Genomic DNA, 20,283 nt, shown 5'->3' with positions numbered 1-20,283 from the left:
AGTAATCCATCTAATACATAGGAAATGTATTCTTTCTCGAAGTCAAGAAGTAAAAGTCAATGAAACACTCATTTATATAAGACAAATAGCACACCTCTCTCGGTGATCTCTTGGGCCTCAGCTGCAAAACAGCTTAAGACTATATTAAGGTTGCTAAGAAGTAAATGGCACTGCTGGAGAGACTGTATAGTTTGTGGATCGATGAAACGACACGAACCATCAAATAATGGCGCACCTTTCAAGGATAAAATGTAAGATTAGTTTTGACACAGTACATCTGAATTAACTAAAGTCACAAATGCAAAACATATCAAATTCCTATGAACCAGAGAATTATTCTATATGAGATCTAGAAAGACAAGCCTCAAATGACAAATACCCTCAAGGAAATCTAGAAAGGCAGACACAAATACAAATTTTTATTTTTTAAAAACGCAGAATGAGACTTCCCTGGTGGCGCAGTGGTTAAGAATCCACCTGCCAATGCAGGGGACAGGGTTTGAGCCCTGGTCCGGGAAGATCCCACAGGCCACGGAGCAACTAAGCCCGTGTGCCACAACTGAGCCTGTGCTGTAAAGCCCGCAAGCCACAACTACTGAAGCCTGCAAGCCACAACTACTGAAGCCCACACGCCTAGAGCCCGTGCTCCACGAGAGAAACCACTGCAACGAGAAGCCCGCACACTGCAAGGAAGAGTAGCCCCCACTCGCCACAACTAGAGAAGGCCCGTGCGCAACGACGAAGACCCACTGCAGCCAAAAAATAATAATAATTAAAAATAATAATAATAATAAAATAAAAATGTAGAATGAGGTAAGCAATAGGTGAGCACAGAGGAAAGTGATATAGATTCAACTTCAGATTCACTAGAAATCAGTTATATTCATTAAATGCTTCTCCTTCAAATAAATCTTTTATATCGGACCTTTTATGTACTATGTTGTTTTGTGATTATTATTTGATAAGAACTCTTTCTTCCACCACCAGTCTTCAAAAGTGAGACAATGAAATTAAGACTCAGATAGAGACCTATTACAATATAATTGCATGCTTTCTACAATGAATGCACTGTAGACTCGGTTGTCCTCTCATTTCAAACTCAAGGTTGAGTTTACAAATGCACTTTTGGGAGAAGCTATTTTAGCAGCTATTGGTTACATTGTTTTAGATAAGATTTAATTACATTAATAATTATGTGTGATTAGACCAGAAAACAAATACCTTAATTTTGAATACTTCCTCAAATCATTTGCTTTACTTCCAATACATTTAAAAAACTATTATGCTTTGTATTTTAATTATTCTTAGCTAAAAAAATAATAATAAGCAGTAATAAAGCTCAAAGCAGTAATAATAATGGTTAAGCTACCAAGTTCAACCCTGAAACACCACATTATGCTCAAAGCAAAATAAAAGCATACAACTTATGAACTGAGTCGAATTTTTTTTTTTGGCCAAGCCACATGGCTTGGGGGATCTTAGTTCCCTGACCAGGGATCAAACTCAGGCCCCCACAGTGAAAGCACTGAGTCCTAACCACTGGACCACCAGGGAATTCCCAAGTTGAATTTTTTTTACATAACCTACATATAATCAGCCCTGAAAACATTTTCCTCTCAAAAAAATATTTTTTTCACCCTGATTCTGAATTATCAGGTGTTCCACACTTCAAATGTACAATGATTACTGAAATATTTAAAATTACTTATTTCATGTTTACAATTTCATTTAAGTACACTCTAAAAATATTATACAGAACCCCATGTACTCCTACCAAATTTTGTTGGTTTAAAAATCCTCTACTAAGAATAACTTTTTAAATAAGTCCGACTTGTTCATTCATCGTGACATAATAATTCTAATAACAAATACATATATACTTCTAAATAAACTTAAATTTTACTTTCACGTACAGGGCAATCATATATTACCTTTAACATTATTTTTGCACCAGTTGGGCATAATGGGCTAATATTCACAGAATACAAGAAAACTCAAAGTGTACAATTCACTAAAAAACAAGACTAGATAATGACTAATGACATCTGTTGGTAGAAGATAGGTGATTGAGTTTTTGCCCTGCTATTTAGCTTCATAAATATTTTAAATGGAAAATGAATAAAGCTCAGAAGTTAACTGGCATATTCTCTTTACTCCATCATTAGCATATTTTATAAATTAAATGCCTACGATCAAAAGATGATTAAGCTATAATTCTGAAACTTGCTACTGTGGACATACCTAACATGCTGCCAATTTAAATGATCTGCTGAATTTAAGGAGAGTCCATCTCAAATTATCCATGATGATTGCAAAGGATTATATGAATAAGTAATATGAAGTTGACATTTTTCAATGTGGGATATTTTCACTGTTTTATTAAAGCTAATGCATGCTCATTTAAAAAATAAACAAACAAAAAAAATAAACGATCTATTGAAAAACCCTGTCACGCTAATGTAAAAAGAAATAAGTTTCCTTCTGGGACTTCTTTAAAGAGTTTGCAACTTCAAAATGATTAAAAATTATTATTGCTATATACTCAAAACATAACACAAGATTAGTTTTTTAATATACTACTTACATAGTCTGTCAAATTCCTCTTTTGTGAGAACCGCTTTATTCCATGTCCATTCAAGAACAAAGCGCAAATTAGCAGCAGAATTTGGTTGTTCTTATTTGTAAATATGAAAGGGAAAAATAGAGAATGATTATTAATTACAAAAAAAAAAAATTAGAAACTTTTCAGTGGAGAAACCTGACAGAAACCACCCTAACCAAGTGAGCGCCCTTAACATCAACATTAATGGAGACAAACTGGTAACATGTACCTTCAGGGTATCACTTCAGGGAGCACATCAATTTACATAACACTGCTGTAAAACTGTAAAATGTGAATCTAATCATGAGGAAAGATCAACAAACACAAACTGATAGGCAGGCTATAAAATAATACTGCCCATATTCTTTAAAAATGTAACTTTCTTCAAAGACAATGGCTTAAGAATTATACAGGATTAAGAGAGAGTTAAAAAGACCTGAAAACTAAATACAAAATATTCTGGATTGGATTCTGAATTCCCCCTCCCTAAAAATGTTACAAAGGACATTAGGACAATTAGTGAGATTCCAATAAGGTCTACAGATTAGACAACAGCATGCATCAATATTAGCTTTCTTGATTTTTATAACTAAAAAGTGTTTTTTTAAGTGAATATCCTTGTTCTTAGAAGGAATATATTGAAGTATTTCAGTAAAGAAGCATGATGCCTTCAACTTATTCTCAAATGGTCAGAACAGAAACAATGTGTGTGTGTGTTTATAAAGAGAGTAATACACACAACTTGAATGAATCCCCAGAAAACTTTTGAGTGAAAAAGAGCCAATCCTAAAAGGTTACGTACTGTAGGATTCCATCCATGAACATTTTTGAAATGACAGAATTACAGAAATAGACAATAAATGAATGGGTGCCAGGCATTAGGAATGGGGTGGCGGCCGGGGGTAGTAGGCATGGCTATGAAAGGGCAACAAGAGAGGTCCTGGGTGTGATATAATATTAGAGACTTGCCAGATCTTATCATTCATGGGGGTAAGGGTACACTGTAAATGTCTTACAACTGCACATGAACCTACAATTATCTCAAAATAAAGTTTAACTTAACCCCCCGCAAAACAGTGAATTGATAGTTTTAAAAATACGAAAGTAGTTTTTAATTGTTAAAAATCATAATCTTACCTTCTGTTATCCACCTTTTGATACATCCAGTCAAAAGTCCCAGAGAACTTGTCTGGATTGCTGCTGACAATATAGCTTCTAACTGTTCTTCCTAAATGATGTGTTAAAAAAAAGAAAAAGAAAGAAAAGAAAGGATATGTGATCAGAGACAGAGGCAGCAAGTTCTAGTTCAGAACACAAATTTTTAAAGGATTAAAAATCATTATGATTCACTAGGATGGCTATACACAAGGTAAGAAGCATTGGTGATGGTGCAGAAAATCCTCATACACTGCTGGTGGGAATGTAAAATGGGACAGCCAGTTTGGTCTGGTAGTTCCTCAAAATCTTAAACAGAGAGTTACCAAATGACCCAGCAATTCCACACCTAGGTACACACACAAGAGATATAAAAACACATGTCCACACAAAAACTGTACATGAAGCAGCATTATTCATAACAGCCAAAAATGAGAATAACCAAAATGCCCTTCAACTGAAGAACGGATAAATAAAATGTAGTATATCGTACAGTGGAATATTACACAGCCAGAAAATGGGATGAAGTACTGATACATGCTCCAACATGAATGAACCTTGAAAAACACTGTGCCAAGTCAAAGTCAGTCACAAAAGGCCATATATTATTTGATTCCATTTGTATGAAATGTCTAGTACAAGTAAATCTATAGACAGAGAGTAGATTAGTAGTTACCAAAGGCTAGGAGAGAGAAGGGAGGAAAAGGAATTGACTGCTAATGGGTATGGGGTTTGGGGGAAGGTGATAAAAATGCTCTAAAATTTAATGTTGTGATAGTTGTACAACTCCATAAATATACTAAAAACCACTGAACTGAATGGGATATGAATTAAATCTCAACAACACTATTTTTTAAAAAAGCATTATACATCTCGTTTAGGAATCTATGAATTTCATTCACTACAGCAGCAAAGACTTTTTAAAAAAGGAATCATATGAATAAATAGATAAGTTAAACAGGAAGAGCGAGCTACAATATGATAAAAATTCTCCAAAACTAAAAATAGCATGATTCTGAATGGAGATTCACCAGAACAATTTACATTAAAATCAGGGACAAAACAAGGATGACTGCTAGTACAATTATTTTTCTATGGTTTGTAGAGGTTCTACCAAATGCCATGAGAAAATAAAGTAATAAACAAAAATGGGGGGGGCACGGAAAGCCTATATTTGCTGATGGTTGCATATCTTGAAAATCTAAGATATTCTAATTTAGTTAAGTAGATACCAAATGAATATACAAAAATATATATATATATTTGTATATATATATATATATATATATACAAAAATCAACTCCATCTAGAAATGAATATAGGGAAAATGGTCTACTCATAAAAATACTACAAAACACTTAGGGATAAAAATAGAAAGAAACCCACTAGAAAATAATCATAAACTCTTACTGATAGATGTAAAACAAACCCTAAATAATTGGAAAGATATACCATTTATACCTAGATGATTATAAAAATGCCAATTCTCCCTCAAATTAACATGTGGATATAATAAAATTCCCAAAAGATTTCCAACAGGAGCACTGGATAAAACCATCTTATAATTAATAAAAAAGAACTGCCTATGAACTTTCAAAAATTATAGATTAAAAAGAGACTGTGTTACCAAATATCAAAGCAGTATATTAAAATGGTATAGAAATAGGTAACTAGATTTATGAAACAAGATAAAAACCTGGAAATAGAACCCAGTAGATATGGACATATAATATCAGATAAAGGTGGTATTTCAGTAGCGTGATAAAAGGTTATTATGGGTCCTGTTTCACAAATGATATAGCACAGCTGGACTAATCATCTGGCAAAAAGAAAAATGTACCTTTACCTTATATGACACACAAAAATGAATTATAGCCTTAAATGTTAAAGAAACATTTAAGTGTTAGGAAAATTTTTTTAAGCCAGAGCTATAAAATGCACTTGACTCTAAAAATATTATTTTGAATGTGGTAAGAGATACCATAAAACAGTGAAGAGCAAATGATGGGGGAAATATCTGTAAGATTTATGACAGGATAAATACCTACATATTTTAATAAAGAATTTCTATAAAGACAACCCAATAAGAAAAAAGGTAAAACCTACAAATATGTAATCAACAGAAGAACAAATCCTGACAACATTATATGAAATTACATGTATATCATCCTTTTCATGTATATGGAGGGATAAAGAGATACAGGAAAGTATACATATCAAAAAGTCCATATACCATACATACAACTAACAAATAATTACCAAGTGGACACTGCTGAAACTATGGCCCAAGTCTAGATTGAGAATACTTCCCAGAAGCCCTGTCTCCTCCTACCTGATCAAAAGCAAATCCCACTCACTCCTCCCATCCCCCATGGTAACCACTCTCCAGCCTTTTGTAGCAATCACTTCTTTTTTTTTTGGCTGCGCTGGGTCTTCGTTGCTGCGCGCGGGCATTCTCTAGTTGCGCAAGCGGGGGCTACTCTTCATTGCGGTGCACGGGCCTCTCATCACGGTGGCTTCTCTTGTTGCAGAGCATGGGCTCTAGGCAGGTGGGCTTCAGCAGTTGTGGCACACAGGCTTAGATGCTCAGTGGCATCTTCCCAGACCAGGGCTCAAACCCGTGTGCCCTGCATTGGCAGGTGGATTCTTAACCACTGAGCCACCAGGGAAGCCCTAGGAATCACTTTCTTGCTTTTCTTTTTGTTTTACCTCTGTGTACGCATCACTAACCAATTCAGCTCAATTTGGTCTATTCTAGGAATAAAGTTTTAAAGAAGATATATGGAAAAAGTCAACAAAATGCCAATATTTGCATATTTCCATATACTTTAGTCAATTTTCTCAATTCAAATTATTCATGTATTATCTATATAAGTGGAAAAAACAACAAGGGTCGGGTTAACACAAAATAATCACAGAAAACATTAAATGCTGCTTCATTAACATGGTTGAGTTACAGGTAATTTTTTTCTAGTTTCACTTTTCTTTTTAAAACTTAGATATCATTGCTTTAACTAAACTTGATAATGTATAATGGCAGCGGGGGTAGGGAGGAATCAGTATTAATTCCCTAAAGTAAAAAAATTAAATAGAGCACTTAAAGTGCCCAACTCCTAAGGATGATAAACAGTTCCCACACAATACTAATTTGGAGCCTTTGGCAGGGAAGGATAGTCAGTTTCATTTCCTGACCAAAGGGCCCTATGAGCAGGGCCACCAGGGCAAAATTTACCTGAGGTCTTTTAATAAATCTAATTCAGAGCTGCATAAAGCCATTTTGAATCTTGTGTTTTCAATTTTGTTTTCTTGGAGGGGAGGGGAATGGAAGCCCGCTAGCTTAAATGCAAATGCACAGCCCACAGATTGTCCACGGACCATTAGACAGAAGAGATTTCTTCTACACAACATATTAACGATTCTGCTAGAACATGCAACAAACAGATGGGCTAAAAAGATCACACTACTCGCAATGAACAAAAGAAGATTATGAACAAAACTATTTCAAAACCTCAAGCATCTAGAAAAGAAAGTGGACCTGTTGTAGAAACTGTTCAGGTTCCATTACTAAAGTGAGCAAAATTTGTTGGACCAGGTGGATATCAATTAAAAATAACTTCAGGCTGAAACAGGAGTAACTATTAGTCAGGTGTATGAAGAAACATTTTCTGTATTTGTACCAACACCCAGTGCTATGCATGAAGCAAGAGACTTCATTCCCGAAATCTGCGAAGATGATCAAGAGCAGCAGTTAGAAACGGGAGCAGTGTACACCGTCACAATAACTGAAATCAGAGACACTGAGTAATGGTTAAACTATATCCAAATATGACTGCAGCACTGCTTCATAACACACAACATGATCAACGGAAGATTAAACATCCCACTGCTTTAGGATTAGAAGTTGGCCAAGAAATTCAGATGAAATATTTTGGACGTGATCCAGCTGATGGAAGAATGAGTCTTTCCCGTAAAGTGCTCCAGTCTCCAAACAGGCTTCTCTTAAAAAAAAAAATCCTTGTTACTTGTGTCTAAAAATGGAACATCACACCATAGCCTTTATTTCCTACCCCTACATCATCACTGGGTCTCACTAAAACGATGGTAAAGAGTCAAAAAAAGTATAAATTAACAAGGACAAAGAAAAGGGAAGGGAAGGCATCATGGGATAAGACAGCTCAACAAAATTTTTGAAAAGCAGTACTAAGCAGAGGAAAGGTGACTGACTTAGCAGTGTGAAGGAAACCACATCCTAGAGTCCCCACAGAGGGGAACTACAGATGAGAATACAGACAGTTTGGCTCTCAGAATCCTATCAGGTTAAGTTCTTGGAGAATCCAGGTACAGAGGAAAGTGGGTGAAAGAGTGATCAAACATGGGACTGAATACAGGCAACGGGTTCAAACTTAGTATCTAGAACAGACAGTCTCCACCCTTCTGTTACCCGGCAGCAAAGAACTGTGGAGCCAGCCTGATAGATCTCTGGAGACACTGAATAGCCCCAGAAAAAAAATCTGCGTTTCTCAACTAAAATGGTGCACATCCAATCTATTGTCCTAAAGTAAAAGATACCTCTGGATGAACTCTATCCACACAAAACACACAAAAGACAGTTTATAATCCGTTACTGACTCACTTAACATATGAAAAGATAACTAAGAACCACCAAACATTTAAGGATAGCCACCAGATCAGAAAGACTACAATAATAAAAATAACTCCAGAGAAGATAGAGATAATTCATGGAACTAAATAAAACCTGAAACATACATAGCTAGGAGAAGATATTTCATCCATAAAATAGAACAGAATACTATGAAAAAAGGATGATCAAAGAGTAAGAGCTCACAGAAATTTTAAATTGGGGCTAAATTTTTAAAATCTAAAAGAAAGAAAGGAAGATGAAGAAATCTCCCAGAAAATAAAATCAGAGGCAAATGAGACAAACAGTTGGAAAGCAAAGATAAGTTAACCTAAGATCAACTTAGACGGTCAACATTTGTCTAATGGGGTTCTCTACAGAGAGCAAAAACAAGCTGAAAAGAAAAAATTAAGGTTGTGTGAATGACAGGCTAGGCAAGGGTTTTTGGTTTTTTGTTAAGGCCATCTGGAAACTCCAGGAAAAAACAAAAGTTATATAAGAAAATGTTTATGTAGATATCCACAGTCAGTTCCTCATCCACAATACAACCAACTGCAGACAGAAAACATTCAGGGGAAAAAAATTCCAGAAAGTTCCAAAAAACAAAACTTGAATTTGTCGTGTGCCAGCAACTACTTATATAGCATGTACGCTGTACTAAGTACTTTAATCTAGAGATGATTTAAAGTACTTGGGTGGGTGTGCATAGGTTACATGCATATACTATGCCATTTTACATAAGGTACTAGGAGCATCCTTGAAATCTGGTATCTGTGGGGGTCCAGGAACCAATCCCTCGTGGATACAGAGGGACAACTGTACATGACTGCACAGTGAATATTTGCTCAGTACAGTAATATAAAAGGAGAGGGGGGAGAGAAAGGAAAAAAAAAATCCCCTAATAGTATTGAAAATTTCTCTTATTTCTATGAAATTAGGCATTAAATTCCAACTGCAGGTGTTAAATCACCAGCAGCAATATTTACATTTCGTCTGATATTTAAAAGGCTCTTTTCCTAACAATTCATTATGTTACATACCTGCAATTATTTAAATAACTTAATTCCAACACTACTTGAGGGGAAAGTTAATAAAACATTTTCTCCTTCTCCACAGGAAAATGACCTGGGATTGGTTTACTTTCTTTAAGCACATTTTACTAGCAAACATCAAGTTAAAATAAATGTGAATTATAGGTTATCACCAGGCAACACTGTTTTTTTTTTTTTTTGGCAACACTGTTTAAGAATGTCATCTGACTGGTAAAATGTACTGGGACTACAAAAACTGTGAGTGGATTTTACAATATTTTTATTTATATATCCATTAGGAAATTAAGATTTTGGCTTCCACGACTAAGTCCGACTCCCATAACTGTCTTGTGTTTTACAGGAACTTGGAATCTGGAATCTTCACTAAGAGGCTTTCACAAGACACTTGTTTCTATAGAGCAGTGGTTCTCAAACCATCACAAATCACCTCAAGGGCTTATTAAAATACGGACTGCTGGGCTCTACTCTTGGAGTTTCTGATTCAGTAGCTCTAGGGCAGGAACCAAGAACTTGCATTTCTAACTAGTTCCCAGGGAAGCTGATATTGGGAACCCTAATTTGTGGCTATAGACTTTGAGATTCACCTAAGTCAAGATGGTTTCCACTCATGTGGTCTCATTCTCTTGCACCTAAGCTGTTCTCTCTAGGGGTTAGAAAATGGCCCCTCGACTGTTATAATGACTTCTACTCATGACATGCCTGATGCAGCCATGATGTGTTTCCTAGCCTATAGACCTGGTGGCAAGTTAGGCCTATTGGGTCCTACAAGTATGAATTTCAAGCCAAACCCAAGAACCACAGCTACTGACTTGCAGAGTTGGCATTATATTACTTAATCTACTTTTTTAGAAATTATCTAATAGATTTTTGTTATAATAGAAAGCTAATAACGTGTGATCCAAAAGAAACAACAGAGTTAAAAACCTCTCACCTGACTTAAACTGGAAGGTTGAATATCAATAAGTCTTGGTGAGAGAAGGCCAGCCGCAAGACATCGATTGTAACTATCGGGAATGACTTCATTGAGAGATGGTCCTGATTTCTTTAAAAAAGTCAAAGTCTATAATAGATTGATTAATATCAGTCACTATTCAATTCAAATAATCAAATTTAAGAATAACTAATAAACTCATCACCCTACTTTACACTTAACATTTTGAATAAAACTAAAAGGCAATGAATGAAAATTGTGGAAGACTACATTTCTGTACTTCTTGCAGGGAAAAGTGCTTATAGGTTCTTGAGGTAACCAATGCTTGCTAGTTACAAATAATAGTACTGATAAGGGTATTTTAAGTTGTTTATATGTAAGGTAACCCTATTACCTTCTATAAAGCTGACAGACTTGGTAACAGATCTTAACAAACTTAATACACAAAAGAAAAATCTTGCAGTTTATTCCTCTTGGTCTAATGTGAAAGAGATCTGATATGAAGTATAAATATGGCATTCAGCCACATCTAGCTGATTATCATTTAAAGGGTCTGCCACTTTGTGTTTTCCTGGAAAAGTATTTTCAACATACAGTCATAACCCACTCTGGGCCAGTCACTGTGCCACTGTGCTAGGTATCTTCTTTGCATTACTTCATTTACCCATAAGCTTTCTGAGAAGGAAGAGAATTAAGAGGATGGATAAAAAGGGATGCAGTAAAGCACTGCCTTACTTTTGGCTGGGGTTCAGGAGCTAACATCCATATAAAGCTGCTAAAAACATCCCAATACCTTAGAACCTAGAAGGTTGCCGTCAGTAACTGATGCTACTAGCTGCTAATCTCATAAACCTAGCAGAAGCTACCTTTTAAGACGAAACAATAGTTTATGTAAAGTTTAAATCCATGATCTGACTTCAGTTCAAGAAGAAATACTCTGTCCAAATTGTCATTTGTTACCTACCTCCTTCTGAAAACCACTACAAGTTATATGAACAACTCCTGAGTTTAACAAACAAGTGGCATCTAAAAAAAAAAATAAAAAAAAAAAGATTAAAAAAAAGTCCACTTACATGTTATATTTGGGATGGTATTAATACAATAAAATTTATCCTAATAACAGATTCTTAGGCAAGGTATGGAATTACTACATACAATAAATTTTTAAGTAATTTGTCCACGTATTTCTATCCTAACAAGATACCAAACCTTATCACAAGTGCACTTAATATGAAATAGTTAATACCTTTTCTAGCAAATTCAAAATAGTGATAATCTCTCTATAAAACATATAAACACTAAACTTCTTGTGTGCATATATCAAGTTAACTTCCTAACTTATCCATATATTAACTAATAACAATGAGAAATGAACAATACACTATACACACATATACACACAACACAAATACAAACACATACTCTTGCATGTTATTTTTCTCAAAAGGTAATGTTAAAGAAATACATACCAAAGTTGTAAGTACTTGGGTTAAAAAACTGCTCAGGAGGTGGATATGAAGGAGGAACTCCTCGACTTAAACTTCTCTCATGTACTAATATATCCAAGATGTAATGTGAAGAAGTCCTACTTACAACAGAATCCAGTGACCACAATGCAAAATAAGAGCAATTATGTAGATATTCTCCTGATCTAAAAGAAAATTTTACACAATTATTAAGTCAATGAACTGCTACACATAAAATTCCTATATATGTATATATAAATAAATACATACATATATACATAGAGAGAGAGAGAAAAATCATACCTTAACGAATCTGGCATTTGTGCATGATACCAACGATTTATGTCAAAAAGCCCCAAATATATAGAAGGCTTTCCCTGTCCATATATATTCACCTGCCAAGTAAAGACTGAAACACTGGTGTCAGGAGACAAAGCTAAAAGAAAAGAAGATAATCTTTAAAAATAGAATAAATAATCTCAAAATAAATGCCCCAAATAAAATTAGAGCAAGACTTTCTCATAAATTAAGAGGTTTAATTCATATTTGATTTGATTTGTCAAGACACATTTCTATCATTTATTCTATAAGAAGAGATTCATTCACTTGTATGTTGACTGTTTTTCTATTTCAAGAAGACCTTATTAAAAAGTACTCATTGGCAACTTTGAGGTATTGTAGGTAGAAAAGTAGAAAACGATTTGAATGAAAATTCTCCCATGAATATGTCACTGCTACCAGACAATATCAATACTTAAAATGGATGCCTTTAGGCTTTAGGGCTTAATTCTTTAGAAGAATTCTAGTTGAGAAGGATTGATCCAGCTATATGGTAACGGGTGGGGTGGGGGGACATAAGTACCTGGATGGTGGCTGGCCTAGAAGGATAGGAACAAAGTTAAGAGATCAACAGAAGGAAAGAGGAAAGTAAAAATCTGAGGCACAACTAACAGGCAATATAAAAAAGAAGATGTGAGTGGGGAATAAGAGACAGGGTTTGATAAGTTCTGTTTTGACATGTTTAGTTGGATGTGAAGAATGGATCACAAATATAGATGCGGGGACTAGGACAGAGGCCATCTCTGGAATGAATGAGCTAACCATGAGAATGAATCCCAATAAGAACAAACAAAATCAGGGCCCCAATGAACATTCCCAGAACTAAATAAAACTATCCCATTATCACATTCAATCCTCACAACCGACCCTTTGCAGAAGGTATAAATGTATTATTCCACTCACAGGTAAGGAAACAAGAGGCTCAGTCACAAATGTTAAATAATTTATGAAAGGTTACAACTAGTGACAGAGCTGGGACTTGAATCCATGTTGGTTGGATTCTAAGATCTATGCAATTTTCACTATGCCAGAATGTTTACCAGGAAGAAGGAATGACACTAAAGGAGACAAAAAATTCAAGGCAACCAAAGCATGTTTGCCGTATACGTCTCAAAAAATACAGAGGTAAACATTATTCAGAGACTATTCATACTAGTTACAACTAGAGACCTTTTTTTGTATGTCTGTCTGTTTTGAGAGCTGGATCAAAATACAAGGGTTTCTCATTTTCTCATTCAATTCTTGAGTTCTACACATGGCAATCTGGAGAGCAAGACATACCTCATATCTCATACAGACCTGAATATATTCCACAATTAGTATTCCAATGAACTACAGAAAACAATATCTGTCATATATCTTAAATCAAGATGAATCTTAAATCAAGTATTCACATGGTATATAATAAGAGTACTTTTAACCAACCTTCATTCATGCCTTCCTCCCTGTCACCATGAGATCGAAATTTCTCTACAGTTTGGCATCCCAACAGTTTGGTATTACCAGTCTGGCCCCTCAAAGGAAACATGCCACCTGTGAGGTCCAGTGTATATCTTTCTTCACAGTACTCTAACCCCTGAAATAGAAAATGTACAGCAATCTATATCCTAATAGGATTCTAGGAAAAAGTCATTCTAAAATTAAATGTTCTCCAAAAGAGTTTTCTTACAATACAAAGAAAACAAAAAAGTTAAAAGACTGAAAAGAACAAATTATTGAAAAGGGTTCTAAAATTTTATATAGCATAAAACACAAATAAAAGACTAAATTTAGTCTCCCAAAAATAATTACCAAGAAATCTTCTAAAGCTGTTACTGAACACGGGAACCTTCATGCACTACTGGTTGCGGGGGTAAACTGGACCTAAGCATTAAAATTATATATACGTATACTCTAGACCAGCAAACCTACTTCTGTGTTTTCACTGAAGTTCTTGCTCTAAAACAGTAGTCCTTAAATTTTTGTTCGCTGATCCCTGTGACAATCTGACAAGAGCTATGAATTTTTCCCCAGAAAAATGCATACAGTTGCCCCTTGCTGTCCATGAGGGACTGGTTCCAGGACCCTCTTCGGATACCAAAATCTGTGGATGCTCAAGTCCCTCATATAAAATGGAGTAATATTTGCATATAACCTACGCACATCTTCCCGTATACTTTAAATCATTTCTAGATTACTTATAATACCTAATACAATGTGAATGCTACGTAAATAGTTGCTGTGGCACGGAAAACTCAAGTTTTGCTTTTTGGAACCCTCTGGAATCCCCCCCTCCCCCGCATATTTTTGATCCGAGATTGGTTGAATCCACAGATGTGGAACTGGAGGATTGGGGGGGCGGGGGGAGGGACGACGCGGACACTGTGATCATGAAGATGCCACACGTAATTCAGGGGCTTCACAAATTCCCTAAAACCCAAACACACACCCTCAAATACTAGGTTAAGAAAGCCTGTTCTAGAGAAGTTAAATGTGATGGCTAACCAAATATGGCTATTAGCAGGACCCCACTATTTCCTCAAGAATTCAGCCAGAAAAATAGTCATATAAAACGTAGATGCATTTACCCTCTTTCACAATTGCAAGCGACAAGACTATAAAGTCACCCCATGGCTTACTGCTTGTTATCTTAGAGCAAGAAAGTGGGGTTATTTTTCCTGGCTACCAATTAGGCCACAAGTTTGTCTTGTCTAATCCCCTCATTTTAGAGGAAAGTGACACCTGAAGATTTTAAGATTGCTACCTTGGTAAAATACCAGTCTCCTGATCCCTAATCTAATACTTTTTACATTATATTACGAATACAGTATTAACTTGAATAGAAGAATAACATTTCAATATCTCAGTATCTTAAAACAAAGACTTAAAACAGGCAAACAATGAACAAAATGGTACTCTGAACCCATACTACCATTACCATTTACCTCATATAAAATTTGTCCTGATGCCAAACACTTTCTGTCACCAAAGGCCAGCTGAAGCAGATGCAAACTCAAAACATCCCCTTCACTGAAAGAAACAGAAATTAGCTAAGGAGAAATACTGAATATCGTATTAATGCATTAAGCACCTTTTAGTGTCCAAATAAATTTAATCTGCATACAATATTGAGTGCATGTGACAAAACCGAGGTCACTGTAAAGAATTTAGTTTTACTTGGCTGTTTTCACAAAATGTAGTCCTTTGAAATAATAACTGATTTAATTATTTATTGATTCTAATTAACTAAAGCTTACGTTGCTTGCATATTTTAGGTGACATCTTATGTGCCTGAGACTATAACTCTTTACCTAATATTCCTTCTCCCTTTCTTCAATAGGTGTGCTTTACTTAGGCAATACTGGAAGAAAAAATAAATGGGATACAAAAATTGTTCAGATAAACGTCCCTTCTCATTCACCACATGGAGCCATCACAAGGCACATTACTCAAGCTGCTGCCAGCCCACATTACACTCAGATGGATGGAAATACAAATTTCACTTAATGAGGAATATCCCAATAGCTGTCTCTATATTTTTATTTCTATTTTCCTCCAGGATTGACAAAGTGACAAATCAATTCTTCCTTCACTGACTTACTCACTAAAGTGTAAGACAAAACCTCAAAGTGAAGACATCTAACACAAAAACCCAAGCTGACCACAATTCATGTACGGACTTGGGAAGAGAAAGTATTAGGAACAGTTATCAAATCATGTCATTTATGCCACAGACTTAACTGTTTCATTGATCATCAAAGAAAGTACTAAACACCAATGAAAAATAAGAGAAAATCAATACTTACACTGTCCTAGCATTGCAAATGAACAAGCTTAACTGGTTTGAAATTAAATTGAAAGGAAAGATTTCTCACAAGCTATAGCTGGAATAAAATTAAAGCTTATGAAAGACGGAAAAATTAACTGAATTAACCCTAGGAATATACTGCAAAAGGCAAGTAGAGGGACTAGAGAACACAGTACAGATACATACACAACAAAGAGAAAAAAGGAATGAGATTATAAAAGAGAAAAAATGCTCTCATGAGAGAACATAGAAGGCCATAAAAATTGCCTAAGGAATAAGAAATTGCCTACTCATGTGTATTGGCTTACTCTCTGAAATAACACCTGAACAGGTCAAGTAAGCACAATTTCTTCTTACTGATATCTCAGCATTACTCAAACATGCAGAAATAATCATTTCCCTTTTAAAGTCATTTCAACTACCACTTTCTAATTCACTGAATTTGTCACTTTCACTAAAAAGAGACAACACAGTACAAAGCTCTGCAAAAGAAATTAACTGCTACTCCATTCCTGACAAATATTTAAAACCACATGTATCACACTTACCTATCTTGTGTAGACTGAACAGCCCACAAGTAACAGCAATTACGAGGATCATTCTCAGGTTCTTGAAAAGTGACAGCATATACAGGAACTCTTCCACCTTCCAACTGTGTGTAGTATCTGTAACAGGCACAAAAATCAGTACACTTCATACTTTTAAGTTATAATTTCATGAAAAGGAAGAAGATGCCTCATGTAAGAATCTGGGTTAGAGCAACTGCTGTTCATACAATCGTCTTATCTTCAAAAATACACAGGGTACAAGACATCAAGACAATGAGCATGGCACCCCATCTCCCAGGTAGAACTGGGAAGGGTTAAAATTACTAAAGCACATGCATATACACATGCGTGAACTAGTCCTTCCAGGCGTGTAAACGTATTCCACGATGTACTGTTCCCCAATAACAGGTACTCTAGAAAGAGATGAAATACTGCCACAACACTCTATTTCAGCTGCTTGGGTTTAGAGTCAATTTCCCCATTACGACAACAGAATGAGTTAGAATCTGAAGAGTTCTCACAAACCCTTTGGAAAATCATGATCAGTGAAGGATGATAGTGCTAAAGAAAAAGCCAGGTTCTCCAGGCACTCCTTTGGGAGCTATGCAAAAACAAGAGCTGATAAAAAGGTATCAACAAAGGGAGTTGAGATGGACTTCCCATAGGGAGCTACTAGGCAATAGCATTGCCACTTCATCACTGGCACTTTGCAGAAAAATTTGACTTTGAGGAGGTGCAAGGACCGTTAATGTTTACTTAAGGGGCTAGTAACACTCTAATATCATCAAAGAACCCAACAGTAAAAAATGGGTATAGATGAGAATCTTTATTTTCTACCTCTCTCTTTTTCCTTCACTTCAAACTTGGCAAATATTTATAACCAAACACAGCCAAGTAGGTACCAATTTGTTGGTGAGACGAACTGAGCAGAAAGTTTGGAAGGGTGAGTATTTTGTTGACTCATTTGCAAGACAAATTACTCAAGAAAATATTCCAATATTACTTGGAAGAAAAAAGAAGAAATAAATATTAAATTGACAACTTAAGAGACAAATAGGTATCTACTTAACTCTTAACAGAGATTAGACTTAAAACCTATAGTGCCTTACCTCCCTCAATAAAGAGTCAATTCCTCAGCAATTTTAACAACATAAAGATTAATAGAAAAGTATCAGTATAATTATACTTGGGGGAAGTTTTTGACAGCATAAAAAATTTTTAACACAGTATTTTGTAACTTTTTAAAAAAGCTTTTGTTTTTCTGTGAACTGAGAACTACTACTATTAAACTACCTTACACATATGGTTATGTAGAAAAGTACTTCTGAAGGAATTCATACTATACAAATATGTAGTTTATCTTGATATAGTCATAGTTACTAGCAAATTGAACACCACAATGACTGCAATGCCTTTATTTCCCCCGGCCGAGCCACACTGCTTGCAGGACCTTAGTTCCCCGACCAGGGACTGAATCCGGGCTACAGCAGTGAAAGCACAGAGTGCTAATCACTGGACCACCAGGAAATTCCCTAAAATGCCTTTTAAATATACTGAATCAACCGAAATTCATGTGCTAGGTCACTCCTTTATTATACAAAGTTATAATTTAATGCAATGGAAAATTACATAGTCATTCAATCATTATCCTATCTTTTCCTGTTTATGTTAATTTTTTATGTTAATTTTTAAATATTAGTAATTGAGAACAAGTTACATTCACAAAGAAATTACCAATAATCACATAATCGAAGAAAAAAGTTGTACTTACTCTCTTTTCATGCTTTTCATATTCCAAAGTGCTAGATACCCATCAGAAAAACCAACAGCAAGCTGATTTGTCCGGTTTATGTAACTAAGGGTTGAAACAGCTGTTCCTGATGGGCTTACTAATTGAAAACACAGATGGCGTCCCTCTTGCATCACATTTTCTCTGATGTGTGGTACTTCAGCTGGGATACCAGTTATAACTTCAAGGTCTAAAAAATAAATAAGACAAGTAAGATTAACGAACTATAAACATCATAAAAGCAAGTGTGTCGCCCATTATTCAAGCAGCAACTGAAAACTACTGGGGTCAATTAAAATAAGATTAGTGATAACAAAGCATACTGAACTATAAAATAACCGCCTTTATTTTAAATGCTATAATTTTCGAAATATATTTAATTGTATAATTTCTTAAAAATCTCATAGCACACATCAAATATTATCTAAAGTAGACTCTTTATTTTAAAAGAATTAAACAATTTCCTTAACAATCATAAATAAAGCTGATGGTTTCTTTATTCAAATTTACAACTAACAACCTAAATATTCCCCTTGGAGAATGGCTGGTTCCAAGTCAGAAGCAGAAAATATATATGATGAGCCTGGCACATCCTGTGCCAGAAATCTAGGAAGCTATCAAAATCTGAGGGGATGTGTCAGACTACATGAAGGTGCCTTCGTTAGCAAAAACAGAACATCTTTGAGCATGAGAAGAAAATAATGAAAATGAATAAAACACATTAAGTACAATATATAAAACCCCATGGGTTCCTGCCCTCCTTACTTACAAGAGACCTTAATGAATTGAAACACTGAAAGTAGCTGAGTACCAGCTTCTTACTCTGAAAATTAGTACTTAAAGAAATAGTAATATACGCATTTATTCTCCCTTTTCTGTACAAACTGTATTTCAAGGTGAACAAATGGCCCTAGTTAATCAGAAAATTATTCTTTAGATTAACAGAACTTTAAAATCATCTTTTTTTGCACCCTAATGACACAAGAGACCTAGGCAACAATCTCAGTGGATGAAACAAAGTATGGTTTTTCAACCTTGGCTCCACTGACATCTTGGGTCAGATAATTCTTTGCTGTGGGGGCTGTCTTGTGCTTTATAGGATGTTCACAGCATCCTTGGCTTCTATCTACCAGACGCCAAGTAGCATCATCTCCCCCCAGTATTAATGGCCAAAAATGTCTCCAGATACGACCAAAAATCTAGAGGGCAAAAAATCACCCGAGAACCACTGGTACAAAGGTTGATGGATCATGCTGTCGTCATCTGAACCCACTGATCACTGAACATGAAACAAGACACCATGTGCCTCCTGCTGTGATACATCATGAAATACCCAGCACTTCTGAAGTATACTTGTCAAGTGTTAAATCAATCTAATCAGAGCTAACTTAACAATTGCAGAAAATACAAAATGTAAATGACATCACATGAAGACACACAGATAATACCAAAATGTGGGGCATTTTACCAGATAACTAACATCTTCAGCAAGTCAGTGGCACTAAAAATAAATAAATGAATAAGGAGAGGATAGAGGTAGGACGGCTCTCAATTAATAGACATGAGACGCAAACTGTCAAATGTGAGTCCAGATTTAATGTCGTTAACAGTGGTAAACCACATCATGATTATGTAGTAAAATAACTGTTATTTGCTTTAGATTAGTACAGAGTAAAAAAGAGAGAAGGGTGACTTCCCTGGTGGTCCAGTGGTTAAGACTCCGTGCTCCCAATGCAGGGGGCAAGGGTTCAATCCCTGGTCTGGGAACTAAGATCCTGCATGCCATACGGTGCAGCCAAAAATAAAAATAAAAAAAAAGAGAGAGAGAAGGGGGAAAAGGGAAATAAAAGAGAACAGATGCACATACGGGTAAATTCTGAAAACTGACTTGAATTTAGGTAACAGGTTTGTGGGAATTTTTATACTGGTCTATCTACTTGAAGATGTTTGAAATGTTTAAATAAAAAAAAATTCA

General features: G+C 35.4%; 1 protein-coding gene across 3 annotated transcripts in view; it reads right to left on the bottom strand.

Annotated features, from left to right (window-relative positions):
• AHCTF1 (AT-hook containing transcription factor 1) overlaps window positions 1–20,283 on the bottom strand; it is an 81,766-nt gene that overhangs the window by 39,310 nt on the left and 22,173 nt on the right. For all 3 annotated transcript variants that reach the window (XM_024739031.1, XM_024739037.1, XM_024739047.1), the window contains exons 5-15: window positions 18,291–18,498; window positions 16,520–16,636; window positions 15,109–15,193; window positions 13,610–13,760; window positions 12,149–12,281; window positions 11,849–12,030; window positions 11,344–11,405; window positions 10,380–10,508; window positions 3,740–3,830; window positions 2,585–2,674; window positions 95–235 (exon numbers count right to left, since the gene is read on the bottom strand). In XM_024739031.1, the coding sequence (XP_024594799.1) occupies window positions 95–235; window positions 2,585–2,674; window positions 3,740–3,830; window positions 10,380–10,508; window positions 11,344–11,405; window positions 11,849–12,030; window positions 12,149–12,281; window positions 13,610–13,760; window positions 15,109–15,193; window positions 16,520–16,636; window positions 18,291–18,498 (1,389 nt within the window). The remainder of the gene's footprint in view (window positions 1–94; window positions 236–2,584; window positions 2,675–3,739; window positions 3,831–10,379; window positions 10,509–11,343; window positions 11,406–11,848; window positions 12,031–12,148; window positions 12,282–13,609; window positions 13,761–15,108; window positions 15,194–16,519; window positions 16,637–18,290; window positions 18,499–20,283) is intronic.

The sequence above is a fragment of the Neophocaena asiaeorientalis genome, unplaced genomic scaffold (assembly GCF_003031525.2).
Source record: "Neophocaena asiaeorientalis asiaeorientalis breed wild unplaced genomic scaffold, Neophocaena_asiaeorientalis_V1.1 scaffold347, whole genome shotgun sequence".
Taxonomy (NCBI): Eukaryota; Metazoa; Chordata; class Mammalia; order Artiodactyla; family Phocoenidae; genus Neophocaena; species Neophocaena asiaeorientalis.
The sequence above is the reverse complement of the archived record's forward strand: the minus strand, read 5'-3'. Positions and strand labels throughout refer to the sequence as shown.